Source organism: Hippoglossus hippoglossus, chromosome 22 (genome assembly GCF_009819705.1).
Source record: "Hippoglossus hippoglossus isolate fHipHip1 chromosome 22, fHipHip1.pri, whole genome shotgun sequence".
NCBI lineage: Eukaryota > Metazoa > Chordata > Actinopteri > Pleuronectiformes > Pleuronectidae > Hippoglossus > Hippoglossus hippoglossus.
This window is the reverse complement of record NC_047172.1, coordinates 11,302,961-11,328,839: the sequence shown is the minus strand read 5'-3', so window position 1 is coordinate 11,328,839 and position 25,879 is coordinate 11,302,961. Positions and strand designations below refer to the sequence as shown.

Genomic DNA, 25,879 nt, shown 5'->3' with positions numbered 1-25,879 from the left:
AACTTATAAAGAGTATACAACCGACTCCTGGCCGCCTGCAGTACAGTGGCTTTTTTTTGGTATAATGATAAATTGCAGGATAATTTGACCACTGTGTTCAGGTTATCAAGAGGGAACATGTGCCCAGGTAAAAAGTAATGACTGCAAGCATCAAAGGTGAGCGTCTATGTTAGAATTATATAGATTCATACCTATATAAAACCCCCTCATAAAGCACACCATTTTATTCCAGTGCACCTTTAGTCTTAAGCGTATCCATCTCATTGTAGATTACTTCATAATGCATAAATGGAAAATGCCATTAGGGTTTCTTTTCATGCTCTTAACATATTAATTGGCATTACAGCGCATGTCGGCTCATACAGTAAATTGTATCCGGTGAAGTCAGTGACACCTGACCTATTGAAAATTTTACAGTCTGCTTATACCTTCATTTATCTACTCAATGTGCCCATGAATATTTAAGGCTGGCAATTAAACCCCGGCCGACCTACAGGATGGAGCCGGACAAGCGCTGTCAAAGTGAGGCGGCATAAATGCGGCCACGCAATCACACTCATCAAAGAACCCAAAAATGCAAACCCCCCCCACGCTCCCGTGTCACACATGTACACAAACTGCACAGAGGCACACAAGTCCTGTCACAATGGCACACAGTCACAGTGACACGGCCCGTGTGTGACAGGCACATCACAATTGTGTCATGTTTATGGGGGCATCAACCGACGCAGTTTGTGTTTTGTGTATGTAAATGTTTGGGCAGGGTCAAAGTTAATGCATTTCAGTATCCTGCTTCACCTTGGCTGGGTGATGCAAAGCAGAACGTGTATGGGGGTAGCAACGCTAAAACACAACACTGAACACTGGGAGAGTGTGTTGTATAAAAACAGCACCATACTGTGTGTTACAGCTGAATTAATTTGCAGTAACAAGTGATACATTTGCACATTCGTAAATGCTATGGTATGAAAAATATCACATAAATGCCTGAAAGCTGCTATAGTTAATATTTTCATATTAATTCACATAATGTCTTTCAATGTGATATTATGAGACTTAATTTTTATCAAGGGTGTTTGTAGTGGTCGTACCACCTGATAGAGGAGGGTGACTATAAAACAATAAAAAGTTAAAGCAGCTGAGATGCGTCTGTTATTCTTAGATTTTATTATTATTATATAATTTTATAGGTAATTTTGCTGCTTTCTTGCTGGCAATTTTATTGTGTGGTTGATAGCAAGTTATTATTCCGGCAGAGCAGGCAGATGTTTCAAATGAAAAACCCACTGTAGAGAACCTACCCAGCTCCTCATAGGAAAGTGAGCCCCTTGCTGGTTAACGTGGCAGCTCAGCAGCTAAAGAGACAGATATTTCCCCGAAGAGATGGTGGAGACCAAAAATGTAGATAAAAGGGGGAGAGAATATTGGATTTAGATTCACCAGATTGCCAAAAACATGACTCCATATGAATGCTAATGCTTCGTATCTGCTGGGCGTGCACATGGGCAACTGCTCACCATGTCAAACCTTAACAGTGGCTACATCCACAACAACACTTGGACTAAAACTGGGTTTCAAATCCCTAACATAAGGTGTTTTCAGACATGGTAGAATCCGGAGAATTGGCTACAGAGTTTACCTGCAGGTTGCCTTTAACACATGCACGACACAGACACCTTCACACAAGCAACAAATCCAGTGCAGCAGACAGAGGCAGGAAGTGATTCTGCTACGTAGATTACGTGATTTTCTTTCAAACACACAGACACCGGGTCATCTCTAATCATCACAAACTCTCCAGAAGGATTCGTCAGTGTCTTCTATGTGTGTGTCACCGCTTTTTCACCAGGAGATATCTGGTTTCTTTCATTTTCGTGCCTGTCGTGCATTAGCACCATCATCTACCCCTCATTTGATCGCTGTGAATCCAGCGGGGGGTTTCCCTGCTGTGTTCACATATCCACTTCTCCTGGATTTCTAAGGACATTATGCTGGAAGGTCAGGCAGAGGAAGTCTGCAGAAATTGCGGAGCGTCTCACTAGGACATTTGTATTCACACATACACCTCCCGTTGAGAAAATACGGAAGAACTACGGAGTTCAGTGCATGTCTGGAAGCAGCTGTAGTGACGCTGTTGAGCCAATTTCACTTTTGGCGTCATATTACTTTGGGTAACATGACGCAGTCACATGCATTCACTTCCTGATCATTATCATTCATTAGTCAACTATCACCTGAAAATACAAAGTGTCAGTAGCAGTTACACCTTATCATCGGTCCAAGACAAGAAATCCCTGCTCTTAATTTTCACCAATGTTATTTCTCGTTCGTAATATATACTTCAACCAAGCAGCTACACAATCTGCTTCCTGTTTACACCAGCATGTGCGTTCCCAGTTTCACGTGAATCGTCAGGTGATATGTGTTTTCAGGGGTGTTAAAATGTACAGAAATTATTTTAAATGCAGAGCTAAACATCTATCCTGGATGAAATTCATAACACGTGAATGGAGTAAGTGATGATAATATTATTGCTCCCACATTTACAGAAAATGATCAGTTACCGCAGGATTAATAATTAAAAATATAATTGTGAAATCTTTACTGACATGATATTTGTTGAGTCTAGATATTGACTGATAATTGACTGTATTACGCGTTTGCATAACATCCATCAACCACACGGGCAGCTTAGTGAAAACTGAAACTGACACATCCCAACACTAATAATGTATGGAGTTCAACCAACGTCTTCCTGATGTCAAACTCTCAGGCTATATTTAATGTGATCCCACACTAACAGCATGCCATCTTCCCTCACAGATATCCGTATATACAGCCGAAATGTAATAACCATCGCATTATGCAAGACTGATCAGACTGATTTAAGATGGAAGTACTCGTGCTGTCACCTTATTTTCATCTCCAACCTTGTATTAGTGCATTGGTCCCCTGAATCTGGGTTATGCAGTGGCCTTGGTTCTTAATGACGTAAATAATACAATAATTCCATTGAAATGAAGACGTAGGCTTCCTTACTTCCATATCCAGCATGAGCCACAGTGTCTATAGGTCAGATTACTTTTTCATATGGTATAAAATATAAATGAACCAAAGCTTTTTCTGCCCCCCCTAATCACTCTGTAATATTTTTTTATCACAGTGGCCGTGAGGAAGGAGGGGGAATGACTTCCCATTCTAATCATATTGTACATATACCCTCAGGTTAGACCTTCCATTTTACATAGACGAAAATGGCACTGAAAGAAAAGCCTTGCTATACGTGTTTAGTATGTAAAAACTCTTGTTTTATTCATCAAGTGAAGTATGTCAAATGTAAAACCATCAGTCAAAAGTTATTAAAGACAATCCAGAAAAACTTGCTGAACCTTTTTCTCGACTATTCGCAAAACTCTTTTCAAACTTTAATGGATTGACTGACGTGAACTCTATTACCTGAACCCATCTTAAGCATGGATGAAGCAGCAATTTACCCCAAATACGTTTTTCTCTAAATTGTCTTGCAAGTTGCTCTCCCAATTCTCTGTCCCTTTTAGGCCTAAATCCAAGTTTTCCATTTATGAAAGATGTCTGGTTAGGGGTCTATCATTATAGCAATCACTTCCTCACTGTTGTTTCATTTCTTCTCAAACACACATCTCATCTGAATGCCCATATTCTGACCCTGGTCCAGTATTTTTTAGATACACTATTATTTTGCACAAATGGTGATCTCCACAGGCAATCTGCATCTATCTGCGCCGTGGGAATATAAATCAGACACCTGTCGGCGCGACTGGAATTTTTTTTTCATTTCTACAACAGCTACCAAGCAGCCAGGCATATGAAAGCAGTGGCGTAAGAGAAAGTTAGATTGAATAGAAGAAAGGTATTATTGTTGTCAGGCATTGGGGACTAATATAACACTTCTTGTTGCCTCCATCATCACTGACATCTGGGACAGTAATCATACCTTCAATGGAATCACCATGGTGACAGCTTTTGGGGATTTTTCTCTTTCGCTAAATACTTCTATATTATTCTGTCAGTGTGCCATAAGGACCAGAGGATCATTTGAGTGGAATAGTACAAAAGAAATATGCATCTCTCAATAACAGGCTTGGGGCCTGCTGTATATTATATCTCATTATTTTTTTTCTTTTTAAAGTCGCGGATAGTGGCAAGTGATAGGGACTGTATAACCATCTTACTATACCCCTCTCTTTATCATTTTCCCTTTTAAAGCCTGTTAAAAGCAGCGCTGTGACAGTGAGGTTTGAGTTACCAGCAGTGTGGATTGGTCTGTTGTCTAAATACGTCCCCAGAGGATTGTTTCGAATGTGTGATTCCAGGTCCTGGGGGAAATAACAGCAGTTGTGAATGCCATATTGACGATGTTCTTTGCCCCGGTGTTTTCACTGACAGATCGGGATCCGCCGTAAAGCACAGGGAAGAAATGATGTCGTAGGGTCACAGACGTGAATCCATGGAAACTGAAAACATGGATCACACCAAGACAATGTGAAGAAAAACAGCTTTCTCGGGCTTGAACAATAAGAATTCAATGAAAAAAAAGGCTTCTTTTTACTTACTCTTGATGTAACCAACTTGAAGAAGTGTAAAGTGCATTTTTTTGATTACTTTCTGTATGTATTTACATATATATACATACATACATATATGACAGTCAGGTAGGACTTAATTTACACTACCCATACTACATATGTAATATCATTAATTCTTATTGAGTGTCTTATGCAAATTCAACCTGCTCTCATCTCCACGACTTCATTAATCTGTAGTTGCATCCTTTCTGGCCTACTTCTTGATCAGGCTGTGGCTCAACACTCTTCATTAACTGAACCTATTTTTCAGGGAATACTCGATCTTAACATGAGCCAGGTCAAGCAGGACCACACAGCCAGGGATTGTGATTCTAATCATGCAGGGGAGGACAACATACACCCATACTTGTTTAATTGGCTCATATAGCCATGTTGAGCAGGTGCTGATAACATCCCACATGCACGGCTTTTTCACAAGTGTGCCGTCGCCCTCCCTGTGCACAAGAGAGGCAAAGAGGGCAAGTAAATGGATGGTCTGCTTGAGATATCCTCAGAGTAATTTCACCCTGTACGTTTGAGGGGGGGTTTTTAGGGGCTTCATTTAGAGAACCCTCAACCCCCTCCTCACATACACTATTATATAAAAAACATTATTAATATTCACCGAGAAATTACTAAGGAGAGCAGGAGAGAGCCTCGCCATATCCAGATGGATGCCCCTTAAATCTGTCTTCAATTAGTCTCCACTAACTTACATCTTCCAGTTGAATTCTGATTAGCTGATCTGGCAATTTGCTCAGCCTGGCTGGAGAGCACTTGTTCACCCTCCTGAGTGCAACCTAGCTGCTTTGGAGTATTGTGAACCTTTGATCAGTGCCCCCATATTACCTATAAAAGCCAATGCCATCAAATTTGCATTGCCTCACCTCCTAGTCCGCAGCACTTTCTCCCTCTTCTATATCAAAGATCATAAGCTCATGTAATGAAGAGGAGGAGGAAAAAAAAATTCAGTGATGTATAAAAGTAAAGCAAATGACAATAGCTTTTAGCTAATACATCTCACATCTCTCCAGGGTGATTACGAGCCTGTGGCCCGTCTTCCGTCTCGGCAGCTAGCTACTTCCCTCTTGTGGACAACCAGGACACGGAGATCCCTGAGACACATGCTGAGGTCAACGTGTTCACTTTCCTCCTTCTTGCAAGGAGAGGCGGATTAGAAAAGTGTATAACACAACAACACTCCACTGACATTCATCTTCAGTGCAGACTCTGTGCTCCCGCACCTCTTCTCCAGTGTCTCTGTAGGAAGTGGATCACCAGGGGATCTAAACCCTTCCCATTAACATATAGAGTCTTTATTTAAATCCCATTCACTTGTCCATCCATTTACAAGAGTAATGCCAGTAGGTTGCAGTGATGGCATTGCATGAGGCCCTGACTGAGCTTCAATTTGATGATTTTATCTGATTGTGAGGTAAACAGTATCATGATGGATAAGATCTCATTACAGTAGGAAAGTGAGAGTTTAATTTCCTGTACATGTTCTGTCTTTATTAATGTCACAGGCAGCAGGTCGCCAATTGCATTACAGGCCTTGGTAGTCTGGTGAGGCATCCTGCTTGACACAAACAAGGCCAAGGAGCCCGGTAAAAGGGATTAAATTAGGCACGATCCTCTAGCCAATTTCGATTTGCTCTTTGGCATCGATACTGCCTCTGAAAGCGTTAAATTCTTTACAACTTCTGGTGTAAAAATAGACTGCAAAACATTAAGTGTTATGCCGTTTAATTAATCTACGTTATTGGTGTCTCGGTAAGCCTCCCTCCTGATATGTTGAAATGGCTGCCAGAGTGGCAAGAGACCAGCTGGTGTAGAAACGGCAGACTCGTTGTGTATGAAGAGTCGAAACTACAGAAGAAGACAGTGACTATCACACCCTGACACGACTCGTCCAGTGAAAGACAGAATGGGGGGGGGGGGAAACAAACTTCAATAATAAACCTGTCAACACTCCAATCTGAATACCCAGGAGCCACAACTGTCCCAACTCTCCTCCCATGGCGATAGTCATCATCACGGACACTCTCCTGAGAGACAGCATCTCATCTATCAGTCAGCTAGACACACACACACACACACACACACACACACACACACACACACACAAACCCACCCCTCATCACATCATCTCTATTTGTCCCATTATATCCTTAACACAGTCTAAAATACCTCTGCTGCTGCAGGAAAGGAAGTGTGGAGGGTTGAGGGCTGATGAGGTGGGTACAAGTGTGTGTAAGTGTGTGTGTGTGTGTGTGTGTGCCGAATTGCGTGCCGTCAGTGGATTCATTACTAGCATAGGCTATTGCTTATGCCTGTCGCTAAGACCCTGAGACAGCCTTGTTTGTTTGTTTCCCCTGCTGTAATCCTCAGCTAAGGTTTGACGTGCACTGCAGAGCCTTAGCTGTGTTACCTCAAGGCCTCTGGGAGCTCGGGCGCCATCGCGAGTACCGGGAAAAGAGAGAGAGAGATAGAGAGAGAGGCACAGGAGACCTATATCCCCTGCACCTGATCATTACCATGCTAAATTTATATTGATTGCTGCAGCTTAAGAGCTAAATGTGAGTTATTCCCCCAACGCGGTTGCTGTGTAGGATCTGTGGTAGTGGGCTCCTGGTAATCCAGAGAAACCACAACATGTGCTCGGTGTTTGGCCACAGATATGGCGGTGCACATTATGCAGTGCCAGGGAGCTTATTTTGTAAACCTGACCACCGCTTCCAGCAGTGATTTTTAATGATGAGTTGCACAGCTCTTGGATCTCACATTGCATCCAACCCTGGGTGCAGACACTTACATGGGGAAGGGGGCGGTCCGGGAGGAGTGAACAGTGGGTGGGTAGTTGCTCCTCCTGCCCTTGCTCTGCTGGGTAAAGTTATGTGTTTGTGGTGTCTCTCCTCCTGCAGGCAGCTTTCATCACACATATGCATATGTGCTTGCCCTTGACATTATCATCAGCAGATTTGTGCTAGGGGCCCAGAGGTAAGGTTGAAATACTGCTGAGGCTTCTGAGAGAGTGGCCTGCTTTAGAGAGAGTGTCCAAGGGCTAAATATGCACCCAGAGACGGAGGCAGAGGGAGAGGAACAGCTCAGTAACTGAACCTAGCAGAGCACCCCTCAGGGGACAGCAGTAATTAAACAGTGATTAAATTAAGGGGCAATGCGGGCAAAACGCTGGCTGATTGACACTCTGCTGGCTCCTCTCTCTCTCTCTCTCTCTCTCTCTCTCTCTCTCTCTCTCTCTCTCTCTCTCTCTCTCTCTCGTTCTCTTTCTTCTCTCTCCCTTCCTCCCTCTGTCTCTCTATTTCTCACTCGCGCTCTCTCTGCGGGTTCAGCTCTGTCGTGGAGCATTGCTTTCTATTGACCTCCAATTACTTAACCAGCTCTGAATTCTTCAAGGACCAATTTTCAAAAACTATTTTCTTAACAGTGTTAAGAGCATGGATCAGTGCACATTTGTGGAGGCTCAGCTTGGGAGACTGGAACACAGAAGTAGTGTCTTTGTTCTTCCAATACTATCAATGTTTACTTCAGATAAACTTGCAAACTACAATCACTCCAGCCTTGCACCCAGAGTACCATAAGTCTTTACCACAGATAGACTCACATAAGGACAATCACAAGAGGCTGCCAGTGTTTTATAAACCGTACTCATGTGGAATCCAAAGTCTTCCCTTTTTTCGAGCCAGTAGTCTAGCAGCTTTAGAGGTGCCTTATCTAATACTCTCCTGGGGGGGGGGGGGGGGGTCTATAAATTACCTTTGGTGACTCCTTAAACCCAAAGCAAACAGACAGACAGAGGAGCCCAGCAACAGCAATAAAACCTATGGAGTTTCTCTCCTATCTTCATTCAAGAGCATGGTCTTTCATTTTGAGAGCATTATTTCTTCATTTCACGTTCAGATTTTGAAATGCTTTCCCCTCAGAAACCCTGTCCTCTCTCTTTCTCTCTCGTACAGAACCTGCTTGCATGGAAATCTGCTCTGCTCCTGTCCAAAACTGTTCCACTCAGACATAAACTGTTGCACAAATGTCCTGTGCTTCAGTTTGACTCCTCCCTTTGCTCCCAGGCTGCTTCTGTCTGTGTGCTCTCAAAACGTTAACACCAAAATGAACGCCATTGTCACGTCTCATTGCCGGCACGTTTACTTTACTTCGTAAGCCGAGGTTTTGCTTGACGAAATGTCCATTGCATCCCAACATATAAACTCAACACACAAGGTGTCGCCACTGAGAAACATACTATTACCCGGCTATAAAAAGACCAAGACAAAGAAAATGAAACAGAACAGTTTTGGTACTGGCCTATTTCCTCTAGCAGTATAGTTTCCATAGTTTCCTGCAGAATGCCTCGTCTTTACCAACAGTCTCTGCAATCCCCTTCCAGGAGCCATCTGGGAAACTCTATGCTTCCTTATTAATCATAAAAATGTCCTTAGAGACGGGCCTGTTCGCAGACTCTCGCCTCAAGCTCAGTCCATGTAGTGCTCGATTCAATGTGAGTAAGAAAGTTGGTAGGTGTGCGACCAGCCGAAAGGATGACGGAATTGACATTGCTTCTGCTAAAGCACAAATTCATACACAAGGACAGGAGCGGCGAGCAGAGGTGCAGCTTTACGGCGTCCCTTATGGGTGGTTATTGTTTCAATAGAAACTTTCCATGCAAGCAGGTGCTATTTGAGAGCGAGGGGAAGGGGTTTGAGGAAGAGCAATACAAAATCTGAAGGTGAAATCAGGAGGGAACTCAATGAAAACCAGCTCAAACTAAATAATGTGAAAAACCAAGACATTTGAAATTGCCAACCTCTGAATCTGAAATTCTCTGCACGTTCCTGACTTACCCTGCTTGCCACAATGCCTCAGGTCCTCAGCCACGTGTATAGATTTTTATAAACCGGGTCTTGTGCTTATGAAAATGCGTACTGATTGTCCTTAAACAATCTGTTAAGTCTTTTGAGAATGAAAAGGGGCCTCTTAGTGTGTAATACAAATTCAAATAGCTGTATGGAGATGGATTATGGGGCAGACAAAGAACAGCAGCCCGCTTCAGAGGATGAGTTCAAGATGACAGGTATTGATTAAGTGCTCAATGAGAACACGCCTATGAAAGGCCAGCCACCACACAGCTCATGAAAGAATCATACAGCTCATACACAAGGCACTCAGCAAACATACAGGCGTGGAGGCGTGAGCACATTCAAACTCGTCATGTTGCAGGCAAAACAGTTGACAACCTGCTCGGTATTCTGTGGTTTAAAGTTATTAAAAAATGATATCAAACTTTTCTTATGTATTTTGAATGGCTGTTAGCACCTATACATCTGGTTAACTATTGAAGCAAGCAGACATCAGCAGCGGGCAGATAAGAGTAGGTTTGTGGATGTGGTTTGGCCAGGAAGACAGATTGCCAGAATCCATTATTCTTCGGTTTGAACTGCTCAGTTTGAGACGACACTTTACTCCTGACACTGGTATGGGATGGAAAAGGGGAATGATGTGTTCAAAGATAACATGTGAATTTAATTTCTTGGGGAAACGGCGGAACTGGGAGACTTGGCCCTCGCATAAATTGTGCAGTCGATTCACAGCTGTCAGAGTTTGTGATGATGCCGTGCAAAGACAGCCATAATCGCGGCTGCACTGCCGGCCTGACCCACCTCATCATCCTTGACATTTAGCACAGCGCTGCTTCTCTCTGCCTTTTCCTTCTTGAAAGTAAACAAGTGTTTTAACCCTGATTTGTATCAGTGTCACCAGAGGACACAAAGTGACACAACGTGTTGAAAGCTTCTGAGTAAGAGACGGAGAGAGGGAAGAGACAATACTGGGATAGATCGGGGGAAGCAAGCGACGAGAGAGAAAAAAGTCGTGAGGAGGAGGAGAAGAAGAAGAAAAATAAAAAGAACGAAAAGGAGGACGAGAGCAGATCAGCAGGGAGGGCAGACTGCCACCTAACAGGAGGTAATCTGTAAAGAAAGCTGTCAGGTCTGAGCAGACAATGTTATGATGGAAACAAGGCAATAAATGCATCTTAAAGCTGTCATAAATATGCAGCTTCCTGCCTTACAGTCACTGCTCAGACCAAAGTCCGACCACATTATCATTCGACTGTACTGGCAGGTTTGCATGCCAAGCTACAGGCGGGATCACAGAAAAAAAGAAATACCATTTAATGTTGGGCTCAGTGGGATATGTGGCTTACTTCCGGGAACTAGAAACCAGGCTCATCAAATTAAGATTATTTTTTCCACATTTTTAATAATATACAGTCAGCAGTGCTGGAAAAAAAAAAAAACTGAAGTGGTGAAGGTTGGTTAAATTTCAAATGCTCTGAGGCGGTAATTGTTCAATGAGGAGTAAGACTTTCTGAGTGGAAACCCAAACATTAAGTATGTATGGTTTCTATTTTTTTCCATTATGTATGGATCTATATGTGGCTTAAAGGTGGATGATATGAATAATCAAACAGTACGGAAACATCTCCGGTTAAAGCAAATACGTCAGAGAGGAGGACTTTTCAGACCCATCAACCCAAATGTTTTCAGTATACAATTTGAGGTCCATGAATAGCGCGGACAAAAGGCACATCTGACTTGATTACCTCTTGACATTTCCCTCCATGAATGAAGGCAGCGGTAGATAAGGCAATCACAGCACTGACATAGTGTAAATATATAAATATGTTCATCTATCCTGGTCTCCAGATAAAGACATAAGGGCACATGAACGCTTGAATGGAAAACGTCTCTCAGCAGCCAGCAGGTCCCTGCCTGCTTCGCTTGCCTGCCTGTCCGTCTGTAGAGGCTGACAGTACAGCAGCGTGCCCTTCATTATCACCGGGTAATGCTCATCACAACAGCCGTGGCTTTTCTCCATAAAAAGCCCAAGTCTCACTCACAAAGAGAAATAGGGGAGATAAGGTGCGGGAGACCATTTCTCTTGACATTCACGACGGCAAACTCATCAGTCATGCTGTCAAAGGCACTGGTCTTGGCTAGTTTGGGATTTATGAGAAATAATGATGGGTCGAAAATAGCCGGTAAGGGCTTTGCTTTTACCTTTGGTTTGGAAGTGTTGTGTATCGAGGCACGTGCTGCATAATACCCAATTTCTTTTGTCAGTGACCCTTGCACTGATTTCACATCCAATCTCGCCATGTTGGGGCGGTTTGCCTGGGCCTGTTTGGATTGGTGCTGACATTTCTGCCTCACATGATAAAAGAGTGCGGCAGCAATAAGTTTATTTAAAAGAGAGCAGATCAGCATGAGCTTCAAGAATGGAGAGCACTCCCTTTGATTCTCTATTTGATTTGATTCACTATATTTAAGTATAAGTCCGATGAATTTAAGGACTCTGACTGAAGAACGTTAACACAAACCTGTCCTTTCCTGGACCATATCTGGAAATGGGACAACAACAAAACAGTAATAGCATGTGTCAAACACTCACATTTCCTCTTCAACCCAGCGACAGGCGGTGACAGATGCTCCCAGTGCAATTCTCTTTGTAAACATTCAGAGATGCACTATCATTCATGTAAGACCACTTATTGTGATGTACCACAAGGTCTATAAACTTAATGTAAATTATTAACTCCAAAGTCATTTCAAAGTGGATTTCAATAATGTTGCAAGGGCAACATAGTTGACTCATATAGCACATCTGTGCAACTATAGATTATAGTTAGTAGGACTTTTAATGGGATCCCTATGGGACCACACGGTGGGGATGTCCTCAAGCACCAAATTATTAGTCAATTTAAGATGATCAAGTTTATTAATTACTATTCTTAATATATCTTATGAGAGTGCCAGGAGATATAGCCTAACTACCTAAAAGCTGCAAATGAAATGCTCGACATACATTTATATTAAACATATTAATGAAATATGAGGTTGGGTGGGTGTGTAGTTCGCCATTTACTCGAAAGTCCGTGAACCAAAATGGTGGCACACCTGCTAAAACTGTTCAAAGAGCAACATTGCTTATAACCAAAGTGTTGAGTTTGGGGCAATTTTGATTCAAGAGTGTGAATGAGATCTCTTGAAGCTCGAGGGTACTTGGATCGGTGTGGAAATTAAGCCACGAGATGGTAGCTGAGGGGATGGTGGATTGACAGCGACATTAGCCCCCCCCCCCCCCCCCCGGCACCTCTGCCGTATCGCAGTATGGTTCTGTAAAATAGATGGACAGGAATAGCAAATTAAATTGTCTTAATAGTAGCAAGGGATGTACAGTCAGGTTGGTTTGAACTGCGGGACTGTATGAGTGCAGGATATCAAGGGCGCTGCTTTTAGTGGGATAAAATCAAGTGGCTGTGAAGTGTTTTGGTTAATGGTCGTACTCAAGCCAACGTCGTACAGAAGCCACTGTCATCTTTATACAAATTTGAAATGAGCTCCTTCACAATGCCTTCTGCCCTGTTCTCGAAAACAAGTTTCAAGGCCATGCTCCATTTTTTTCCCCCTTTTAATTTGGATAGATTTATTAAATTCATTACAGTACGAACATGAACAGGCACTAAAGACTTGCTCAGTAGCAACAGAGAGAGAAAACACTCAGCTCCTGGGCTGAGAGCACTCTGAGCTGTTGGCTTTTGTTGTGGCATTGTTGATGGTTTTCTCACCGGCTGTTTTTTTTCCCCCCTTCCAGGTCCAGTGACACCACATTGCTCTGCCACAAAGACCAACCTTAATGTAGACAAAGCTAAGTCGGCAAGTCTTCGCACAAGCAACATGCATGCGTGCACACACTTTTAACAGTAGGGAGGTACACAGAGGGAGCAAGGCGTTTTTCAATGCATTTAGATGAGACCTCTAACAAAAGGTCCCTAATGCAGATATCAATGAACCAAGGGACTGGGCTATCGGAGCGAAATTGGCTGACGGAGGGATGTCACCCCTGTGCATGAAAAATGATGGATCCCATTTGGAAACTTCTCTTCGTTTCTCTTCTCTTCCTCCACACCAGCTCACAGACACATGCGCACATGCGCACACACACACACACACACACACATTTCATCACCTTCTCCGCCATTGGTTACTAAACAAGATAGCAAATCCATGACTTTGTTGGCAAAAAGCAAGTGGTGTGGTAAAATTGGCACTTTACTGGTTGTTTCATCTGACTGTCAGAGGCCCCGCGGAGGACCTATGAGATTTCCTGTAGTGACAGGATGCATTAACATCATGGACTTTAGTTTTTTCATCTTCCTTTCATTTTCGATACTGTGCTCCAAGGACATCAGCGGACTGAAACCAATATCTATGAACCCACAAACAAACAACTAGAGCTTTCCAAATATTTTTGAATTTGGATTGGACAATTTACCGTTTTTCTTTCCACTCGCTCCATGGCCGGGCTTGATTTGAAAGCCGAAGGCAAAACCTAAATCGTTGTAATTCCCTGAGGATTGACAGACGGCTGCATTACAATATGTGCTGGTTGTACCCTGAAATAAAACTGATTTATATACAATGCATTAAACTTCTCACATTTTTTAAGTGTGGGGCTGATATCTGAACACTACCCACACGATACAACACAGGTCATGCATAATACAACAATTTACAGACCTTGCAGAAATCATGCTGAGCATATAAAGCATGATAAGCAACATAATATGCATACTGAGCATTTCTAAGGAAACAATGATATATTGCTAATCATCCCAGAATGAATTACTGCATTTTTAAAAAGCGGTGCGTCGAGTCAAAGGTGTAGAGGTTAATATAGGCAAACAGGCATCTCTGCAGGAAAATGAAAACTTCCCAGTGGAATGTGATGGCCAGCCTAAACGCTGACATTGTGGTTTCAGTGATGGAGTGACTTTGGGAGGGTTTGTGGTCTGCGAGTGTTCAAAGCTGTGCCTTGAGGGTAAGAGGTAAATTTGCTAAGTTAATCACATAATGAGGCCAATTAAACATGGTAGAACCCAGGTGAAACGGGAGCTGCCACAGAGCCTCCAACAGATGAGGCGCCGCAGCTCGGCCGATTCCCTCTCCGGACTGAAGCTGGACAACCCAGAGCCAGCTCCAGTAACCCTCTACTATGTATTCACTTTACGATCTATATGTATCTTGTTAATGTATGTACAGTACCAGATTAAGTGCCTGTATTGGGTGAATTAATTTGAGCAGAAATGTGTACATTAACATAAACAGTAGTATACTGCATTAACGCTGCAACACGGGAGCATTTCAATTATCTGTGTGTGTTTGTCGATTGTTTCAGTAAAGATATCTCACTTGGTCTATAAAATATGTTGGTGTATAACAGTAAACAGTACACAGTGACCAATACAAGTGATGTCTCTTTGTCAAAAAACTCAACTATATTCAATATGATTTCAATAATATAAAACAATAAGATATATTTTTATAAGAACTAAGAAATTCTCATATTTCCAAGTTGAAAAAAACACAAGCACTTATTTTTAATAAATGACTGTACTTGTTTGTTGTACTGTACCTGTGTTTTTGTGTGTCCTCTTTAAGTGAGAAGGAATCTGTTGGGATAAATGTATGTCCTTTACTTCAATGCACCAATCAGTATCAACTAATACAGTACCTGACTCAAAAAGTAGATCCTTATAATTTGTGTCCAATAGGTAGTCAGTATAATTAAACTACACCTACATAGTCCTGAATATTATGTTTATTTATTTTCAAATATTATTAAACTAGAAAGGCCACCTCCACCAAAGCTACTACCCTATTTTGCCATGTCAAAGAAAGTGAAAAAATATGGGATCCACCCATTCATCCAGATCTGCTCCAAAATGTAATCTGTTCTTCCGTGTGGGTCATTCAAATGAGAACATAACCTACCAGCAGAGGCTTAGGACATATTTCTTCCACCTTTTAGAAGACGGTATATAGTTCCATGATTTGAAACCAACTTTTTTGGGGTCCTTTAAAATTTTTATTTGAAATCCAACAATGTTTATCATTTAATTAATCCTCGAATTTTCGGCAGTAATATCCAGGAGGAGGGTAACTTGAACCTTGAACCTTGAACAACACCAAAGCTGCTTCACTCAAATGACTGACGAAATTTATAACATTTTTCCTGACCTGACCTCTTTATCACAAACAAGCACGTTGGTGACTGAAACCACGGCGAGGCCCCTTGATTATAACTGCTGGGGTGCGTTGTTGACCAGCGTATCTGAGTGTTTGAGTGCTCTTGGAGGGGCTACAGGGGGATCAATCACTCCAGCAGCAATTACACTTCCCTGAGTACTTCCTACATACCTGTAACTCCACAAGCACAGCAGGCCCGAGGTCAAAGATTGTGAGGGTTAACACCGAAACAAGATGAATGGCAGTAAAACAGTATATTCATGTGCCATCCTCTTACACATAAGTGCTAAGAGCACAGTAATCCCAGAGTGTCGCCTTCTTCCAAACCATCTCCTGTTCACATACCTTTCTAAGGGTTAGAGCAATGATATTGCTTTACGAACCAGAAATTCCTCTGTTGTATCTATTCGGCGAGTGAGCGCTAAGGCCTGTGGGTGTGTTAGTTAATTCTGAACGCGGAGCAGAACTAGCCAAGGATAGAATATCTCGGTTGCAAGAGATAGGGCTACCATAAATGAAAAGCTGTATCACTGTCACGCACACAACACAAAGCAATAAGGAACTGCAGAGACAGCAGAGCATTAAAACATGCGGACATGGGGATATATATGGACACTAATGAAAGAATATTTCATCACCATCAAGGGTTTATGAAAAGGCCCACCACTCTGCCCACCAGCAGCCATTAATCTGGATGTCGAGGATTTGCGTTGGGAAAAATGGACAAGGGAAATTAGGGCGGGCACATTTTACCACATCATGTTGCGATGATTTGTTCATAAAATGCAAAGCGACAGGCTAGATGTGAGACAGCGGCGAAAGCGCGGCCATGATTTAGGCTTAATCCGTCATTATCCCGCCTTTGAAGTGACCTCGCTGCGCACGTTCCCACAGTGACCCACAAGCACACACGCAGCTTCTTCATTAGCCAGGATTAAACAAGAGCCACGGCGCATGCAACTTTGATGTCCACTCCACGCAGGCCAGCAAACAGAACACCTACACGCGCGCGCGCGCGCGCACACACACACACACACACACACACACACACACACACACACACACACACACACACACACACACACACACACACACACACACACACACACACACACACACACACACACACACACACACACACACACACACACACACACCACAGATATCCTTATCAGACTACACTGAGGCATGGAAAACATTATGGTTTTTAATCAATTACCGCTCTCACCTTTGGGGCAGCACATTCATTACATATGATAGGAGCAGCTAAGGGACAATATTCCAATCGCATGCTGAGATTGAAATGAAAGAAAGTGTATGGTTAGAGGGGAGACAAAGGCTGCAATTTCACAGAGCTGAAAATCCCGGGCTGGATTTACATATGTACCCACAAAAAGCCAATACCGCATGTGATTCCACTGATGTAATTTATGTGTAGCCAGTGATTTATCATCCTCAGATCACCATGTAGAAATCAAGCACAGATCTCCCAAAGAGGTTCTACACATGCTGCCAGTAAATGATAGCTGTTATAAAAGTTTATCATGGCAATGAAATGGAATGAATCAATCAAAAAGGCCCAGGTTACCGTCATGCAAAATGGTGCCCAATCAGAGGTAGTTATTAGGTAGGAGGGGGTCACAATGATTGGACATGTGCAGAATATGCATGCGGAAACATTTGTTGTTGTTTTTTTCCCGTTTAAAATCAATCAGAATTCTCTATATAACTGAATATTTCAGTTGCAGTATAATGGTAGGTAAAACCGCAAGATTCAGACAGTAGCAATAGTCAAAGAAGCAGATGTGCAGATGATTCTTTTTAACGTACATGTACTGACATCAAAAATGTCCACACACAGCTGTCCGGTCAGCTCAACACCAAACATCAGAGACCAGCTGCTGCTGACATACCTGACTGAAACGTAAAACTATACATACAACACGAGGAGGAACAGTTATATAAATACTGTAGGTACTTGGTGAATCTTTCCATTTAACTTCAATTTCAGTGTAATATCTTATGTCTTTAGGAATAGAAAGGAATATGTTGAATACTTGAGTTAAACAAATGACAGAAAACTGCATATTTACTTAAGGTTACCGACAAAAGAATGCTCACTTTTTGTGTCCTTAAAACTAAGGAAAAAGAAGTGCATTTTTTGTATCCAGAACTTTGAGGAATCTTTGAAATGTGACCAAAGTGGTTGGAGTATTACAATTTATTCAGTCAAAAAGTTATTTAAAAATACTTTAGAGGATCAAGTCTCTGAACCTGAACCCAGCATTAAAATACTGACTGGGCCGAGATTTATCCGTTTTGAAAAGTTCCCTTACAGCAAGAAATCAAACAAAAAGGCTGCAATAAGCAAAACCATCTATCGTAATTACTAGATTCCATTTTCACAGTAGGTGCCCCATCTTTTCTCAGCATGAATAACTATCTGTGTTACCTTTAGGCAATTTTAAAATATTCTGATTTACATTTGAGTAAATGACACCAAAATAAATAGCTCACTATGCACTACTGAAGCTTTCCTATAACAAAACCTCTGATCCTTACAGAAAAAAAGCCCATCGGTGTATTTGGCACACAGTCTGCTCGAGTCTACTCCCATAAAAAGAGGATGTGAGCACCCATGCGGTCAGCTGCACAGCCCCACGTTTGCTGCACAGTGTAGAACTCAAGTCCTTTCCCCAGGCAACGGCCCATCAGACCAGACAAGCAGGCCGGGTGTTAAAGTGTGAGCAGGGTACAACGGAGTAACAACAGGGCCATCTGCCCTAGGAATGCACACATCCATCTTACTAAGGACAAGCAGTCTGGGAACAGATAAAGGAAAACAACAGGGGAAAAGACAGAGAGAGAGAAAGCAAGGGAGAGAGGAAGCCTGAGAGGGACAGAAAAAGGAGTCAGAAAGGAAGAAACAAAAATCCCCAAAATGGAAATGTAAAAAGCTAATGTGAACCCACGCTTGCATGTGTGTGGTGAAGCTGCAGAGGAGCAAATGAGTGAAGACAAGGTGAGAGAAGAAGCAAGAGAGAGGCTGGTATAACAGAAATCTATACTGCGGGGGCATCATCTGCAGACGCTGAAATTACACAAGCACAGAGTGTCGTTTTTTTTTTTTTTTCTCATATTGCTGTGATCACTTACAGACTTTTAAAAGCTTGACGTTGGTAACATCTGCGGTACGGAATGATAATAGGTAGTCGGATAAAGTCTTGTTACTAAACGTATGGGCCCACTTTTCTTTTAAAAGCTTAATTTGACCAACTACAACAGATAACAGCCCGATGCAACTATACCACAGAGGCACTCGAGGAGCCCTGTGAGAATAACACTGCTGAATTATGCAATGTTTTGAGAGTAATGTTCATAATCCATTCATGCATCTGCGAAACAGAATGTTACTCTCTTTTATTTTATTAAGCGTGACATCAGGAAGGTCAGTGGAGAGGACAGCACTGAGTCTCCGCTCCCAGCATCATCGCTGCTTCGTAACCATCTGGATGCGAGTCCGAACACCGCAGTCAGCAATCTGGGTGCGGTGATATCATGTAGCATTCTCCATTTGTTTTTATTTTTAGACCATTTCCTCATCGCTGTATAATCAGTATATATGGCCTCACTGATGTAGCACTCTTTCGCCCTCTCTCTCTCTCTACATTACCTTATCACACTGAGAGCTTTTAGCCATGCTTCCAGCCATTAGCTTCAGACAGTCGGTGGCTACCAGGCTGGAACACACAGAGAAGGAGAGAGAGAGGGAGAGAGGGAGGGAAAGTGGCCTCCTGGTGGCTCTGGATGATATAAGTGGCGGCGCAGGTCTTTTTATAACACCACATGACCATCCTGTGTGCGGGCAGGCTCAGTGCGGGGCTCTAGGCATGTGGAGCCTCTGTATGAAATGACCTTCGACAATTTTCATTTCAATCACACAGGACACAAAAAGTTCATAGAGACTTTTGTCCGATTGAGCCTGCTATAAAATTGCCATAGCGATGACAATGTTCCATTGAGCAAGGACTTGAACATGAAACGGTTTAAATTTGTGATGCAGGATTATTGTAATGGTGGCACTTCTCCCACATTCTACATCTACATCATTGTATTGTTCACAGTAAAGAAGTGTTATAGTTAATTTACCTGCACTGTAATAAACTTCAAGTTGGGTAAACTTAGGAACTAAAGTTCAACTGCTGCCTAAAAACATGAGTGAACTCAACATGAAGATTAGCTTTGTATAAACTCAGAAAGTTCAGTTGTTTAACTATTGATTTTTTGCTGTTTAAATAATTGTTTTTTTCTTGCTTTATCTTGTCAAACATATTCACTTCAACAGTATCTCAACTCATGATTTCAAATTAAGATAACCTCAATTATAGTCATACTAACAATCCCCAATAAGGAGGTAATTACCTTCGCCGAGGAGGTTATGTTTCCGTCTGCTTTTGTTTGGCTGGTTGTGTGTTTGTTAGTTAGTTAGTTAGTTAGTTAGCAGGTTTACTCCAAAAATTAAACAACCAATTTCCACGACATTGGTGGAAGGATGCAGTGCGGATTCAGATCAGTGGGCAGATCCAGAATTACTTTATTTCTTTCACTTTCATTGACATTGTTTTTCAACATAAATAAAAAGAATATATCATGGATCTGGATGCAATAAAATCTATTTGATGCAGATCTAAATAAAAATCTGGATCCAGTGAATTCAAACGGGGTTTCATACAGGGACTCTTGGACCTATAGGCAGAGGAATCCACTCTAGTGTCATTCTAGTTGCCCTTTCAAGTTAAGTGGACTAATGTTTCTAAATACTTTACATTTATTCCTTAACTTACAATGACTGATAAAGGCAAGTTTTCTAAAGGTTAACAAGAAAACTCGGTCCTATCTAAACCCATCAGCCACAACATTAAAAGCAGTAACTGGTTTACACTAAATGCATCGACTATTATTTTGTCCGATCAATCATTTATAATCACTGCAATTACATCACATCACATCACCACACAGATTTAGCATGTGCCCATTATTTCCATCCTGTCACATTGAGAACATTTGCTCAGCTGCTCACTGAAGCGTCTGAGCCGGTCAGAGTGCCTCGCCATGTGAGACCGCTGACATGTTATTGACAGATGGCCCACGCACCTGCCCTCCACAGGAGACTTCCAAACCAAACAACTCCTGGATACACCGAGGTGATCCTCACATCAATATCAATCAATTATTCACATATTTGTGCTGGCTCGCAAAAACCTGCTTGACTGCTTCTCACAAGTGCTAGACCGCCATGCATCTTTTAGGAGGGGATTGGAGGGGATCCAGCTATTACCCTGCGTTTGATCCGATGGCTGCGGTGGAACAACTTTTCGCACTGTCACAGCGCGACACACAACTGCGTTTAAGTGGGTCAATGACTCTTATTGTCTGCATTACAGCCATTAGCTTTTATGGAAGAATACATCAGTTGTACTAGTTCTATATTTGAAGTAACATGCAGAGCAGCCTGTTTTATTCATTTTCAAATAGCTTTCGATACAAAAGCCGAGGTCAAGCCTTAAACTTTTCTGCATACTAAGTGCACTTGAACTGAATACATAACTACAGAGGAATATTTTTGTGTGGGCGCCTCGGTTAAAGTACATGCTGAGGGAAGAAGTGGCAGTAGCAATAGTACTGCAGTTATGCAAGCAGCTGTGTTTAGTGGCTTTGGCAGTTCTTGAGGGAGATCTAGTTTATTATTCCTTGTTTAGTCAGCCTCTCTGGACTTTTTCCTTGAAGTGCTTCATACGAAGTATAAAAGTACTACAGTACTACACAGTGCTTAATGAGGTTTGCTTTAGCACATACCATCACACACTCGGCCCGTTTCTCTCCATCATTCTACACAGAAATATTAAAGCTGTGCCCCGAGGTCGATGGCAACAGCCCTCATACCGTCGCTGTGCCCTTGTGTTCGCCGTAGCCACAACTATGAGAGGCAATGATTCTGTTTTTTGATCCACTCCAATATCATTAAGGTATTAGTTGATTTCAGTGGATTTAATCAGCATAGTAATTCCTCTCCATGGGAAGATAAGTCTCTCTCAAGAGCAGTTTCGCCGTCCACTATGCCGGCTGATTAGACACAAGCCCCCAAAATAATTCATCAGAAAACTGCAAAAAATAATTTATCAAAAGTGCTTCTCACAAAATCCGCTCAGGACCTTTGCTTCTTAATAATTAAACTCTGCAATTAGGCATCTTACCATGCGCTCAGTGTGAGGCTCCATGTAATATTCATAACCATACATAATTATGCAATATATTCACTGAAATAAGAGGCTATATATTCACGGTGGGGCTGTCAAGAGGCAAGACATTTTTATTTGCTTTATAACACTGTTTCATCTCATACACGAGCAGCTGGCTTCTGGAGACAGAAGTGAACGCGGACGTCTGGTCCTCAGCAGTTTGACACTCTTCTCTGACTCTGGTAGTTAAAGGAAGAGAAAGCGAGAAAGAGAGAAAGCGAGAGAATGAGAACTGAATGACTATCCCCTCGCCACGGGAACTGCAGATATCAAAGTCTCTCTGTTGGACACAACAAAGGCATACCTTAGTGGTATCATGTATTGACCACAGTCATCACAGGATGCAGAAAGAAAGAAGAGGCATTAGATTAAAATGGAGCAGAGATGGGGCACCGTCTCAGGATGGATTGTATAATAAATTATACATAATGCTCATCCCGGCATAAGCAACAGCAGCGGCCTACAGTGGACACACAGTGGACAAGGTTGGCTTTCATCTCGAGACGCAGTTCAAAGCTACAGGCTGCGCACAGAACAAACTGGCAATCAAAGCTAATGTGTAACTGGGCAGTGGTGCACTTCACAGAGCCTGTCGTCTCGAGTGCAGCGAAGATCACACGCAGAAGCGTCCCTCACATCACAATGGCTGATTTTCAAAACACGGCCTTTAGAACTTATTATTTTTCACCATGTACATGTAATAAAAAAAAAGACGCTATTGGGAGCTGCCGTCTCTTGAAGGCCTTTCATGACATCTATATGATGAATGAGAAGAAAAGCTTACATTTTATTCCAACTTTACAGTATAGTTACCAAAGGCTCTAATACTCCCTCGGCGAAGCCATCCCCAAGGATACAGCTGCTCTTTGCCTGAATAAAAACTTTACATGGGATGAATGAAGCAGAGGCAAAATAGGATAAGATGCAGTGTAGCAGACTAACATCCACAGAACACGGGCTTTACTTAAGCGCCGTAAATATAATGAATCCGGAGCTCTTTGTAATGGGATTTCATAAGTTTGTAATATCCACACCAAGCATCTGTAATGCCCGCATGTTCTTATAATGCGATACAATAACATGGGACATGCTGTATCCCCATATGGTTGATGAGCACTGCTTTGCTCTGTAGCTCTACTACATTCTATGGATTTGAAATCAGGGGGTATGTTAAGTTAAATCAGTCCCTAATTATTTGTATGTTACACACATTTGAATGACAGTCATGCATATAACAATAGGGAATGTTGATGTTTCATTTTTTTTCAGAAAAAAAATTGGAAAATGTATTTGTACCAGCATGTCCATACTTCTTACACTTCATAATCAACAAAACAAGTGTGTTTTTCTGCTCCTGTCAGATGCTGTGCTGCAAAACAATGACCTTTTAGAATATGACACAGTTTTACTGTCGATATAATACAGATGTGATTAACATAAATAAGAGTTAAAGTCAAATAGGCGTAAAGGTCGTCACTCAGGACTAGTCTCGGGTCCGCGGGGTGATTTACAACAACTTAATTTGACTGTGTGGAGTAATTTATCTGTGACAGAGCAAGCCATGCAACTCCCTGCATGTCGTGCGCACATACAGGCGACAATATGCCATGAGTGCACACATCTCCCATCTAACCAATCAGTCAAGATGCTTTACAACTTCTGTCAGAGGCCCTAACAGTTCCCATAAATTACAAGGCCATTGTACATGGTGCCAATAACTTTTGAAGGAGAATCTCAGCCAAACTGAACAAAGTAGTATCCCCTGTTTTTATACATGGGAGTCAAGATGGCATACTCCTTGTAAAGTACAGTGTATGAAGGAGACCGGGTGCAGTAAGTGCTTTAATGGTAGATTTGCTTTTAAGAAAAAGGTCAACTATTTTCACTCAGCCGAAAAATTCCTTTCAAGGATAAAAACTGGCCCCAGCTATAGACATTCCGAGGCGAGACAAGTGGCAGGCAAGTTTGATTTTGTTACAGATCACTCCAATTTCCTTTCACTCCCCGCTTCTCGCCTCTGTGGCTGGAGTCTCCAGTTATGCTTTGCATTTGTGTCATCTGCAGATCCACAGTGACAGCGAGGGACTATGAGGCATGAACGATGCCGAAACCATTCATAAACAGCAACAACAATATATAACGCGATAGGGACAGAAAAATGAGTACGTCAGTCTGTAGTAGGCAAGCAATGATGTGCTGTGATATATTTCGAATGCCCCCTACAGTGCCCATTGGCATTCTGCAGGGAAATCATAGGCAGCGCTAGAGAGCATGAGGCTGCATCTCGACCTCTAGTACTCTCAATATGAGGATAATCAAGAGCAAATACATATTTGTACGTAAAAATCATGCACACGTCTATGGCAGAAACGTTCGATGCGGACTGCTGTTCCTCCTCAATAATGTGCCTTTGTGAATGCACGTGGATGTGTATTTGTGTACCTTTATTATAGCACGGCTGACATGTGCGTGAGGCAGGGAGCCTGCTGTTAGCACAGGATGCAGTGATTTTCCTGGTGTCACACTGACAGAGTGAACCTCAGATTGAAGGGCAAACAGTGATAACCACCTGCAGGGATTCGCATCCTGTTCCATTAGTCACCTTTGGAATTTTCACAAGGGACAATAGAAGATGCTGGGAAACCACTGAATGGGCCTCGCTACTAAAGCCTGTGTTTTGTAGGCAATTAGAATGAAATTGCCTGAGCAAACTGAAAGGCATATTCCCCCCCAACAAAGGAGAATGTCAAGTTTACATCACTGCTTTGGTTTGTGTTTTAAAACCCTATGTTATCTTCTCTGCGCCCAATAATCAAATGTGTACAGCACCTATTTTGTTGTTTTTGTTGCAGATGTGTTCTTCTCTAGATTGATCAAATAAAAGCCGGACCATGTAATTCTACATAGAATAAGAAGTTGTGGAGAAAAACAAGGATTTTCATAGTAACAAGGTGCATATCCCTCTCATTCTGTCTGAGTGGTTCCAAATTACAAAGGACACGGGATATAAAAAAAGTGGTGAATACTCCCAGGCTCTCAGCGTGGCACACCTTGATGTGCAGGTGCCTTTAATACTGGAATAAGTCATCTGAGATAGGAGAGGCAAAAAAAACCCACTCAACCAGATGGTCTCCATAAAGCATGGCGTAAAGCTCTCCCAGATGTTGAGAGGTGGTTGCGGATCTGGTGACATGCGATGTGAGGGAGGAACTGGTAATGCGGAGTGTATTAGTGGTCTCTTTATGGGTGCATTAGGTGCTGCGGAGGGGAATGCGGGGGCCGCCGCCGCCGCTGCTACCAGGCTTTATGCTTTGATGAACCTACCCTTGAAAAAGCGGGACATCCGTGACCGTATTCTGCTGAGCCTGGAAGACACCTCCCTCTCTTTAGCCTCCTGGAAAACATAAATCAGTTTCTCATATCATCATCTAGTCATATTCAATGCATATGAAGCTCTAATCAGTAAATCTGTCAGCTTGCCCCCCTTTTGGTGATATATCAGATTCGTAATACTCTCCCACATATGCAGTAAATCTCTGACAAAGCCTGTGTTTTTTAAAAATTCCAAGACAGGGCTGCATGAAGTGGAGAACTTGACTAGAAAGCAGAGTGGAGTAGCAGTTCAGTTTAGGATGTCTCTGTACTGAGAGCTTCGGTGCATTCCAAAGTGTCATCTCTCCCCTTACTACTAAACAGTGGCCCAGACAGGAAGCCGGAATAAATTTCCCCCCAGTTCATCGTCCCTGCTGAGAACTAGCAGAACATCTCAGTCTGATTAATGGCTGTACACTGTCTAATGAACAGTAATTGAATGGTATAATGCAGCAAGTCCTTAAAAGCCCAGAGGAATTGTCTTCCTCCGCCTGGCTCG

At 42.4% G+C, this 25,879-nt stretch overlaps 1 protein-coding gene across 7 annotated transcripts in view; it reads right to left on the bottom strand.

The window, feature by feature from the left end:
* LOC117755968 (doublecortin domain-containing protein 2) overlaps window positions 1–25,879 on the bottom strand; it is a 151,573-nt gene that overhangs the window by 111,846 nt on the left and 13,848 nt on the right. For 3 of the 7 annotated variants that reach the window (XM_034576192.1, XM_034576193.1, XM_034576188.1), the window contains exon 11: window positions 25,333–25,402. The exons of 3 other annotated variants lie outside the window; for them this stretch is intronic. In XM_034576192.1, the coding sequence (XP_034432083.1) occupies window positions 25,333–25,402 (70 nt within the window). Of the gene's footprint in view, window positions 1–22,053; window positions 22,188–25,332; window positions 25,403–25,879 lie in introns of those variants that run through there. One more of the 7 variants, XM_034576191.1, reaches the window with a different exon arrangement.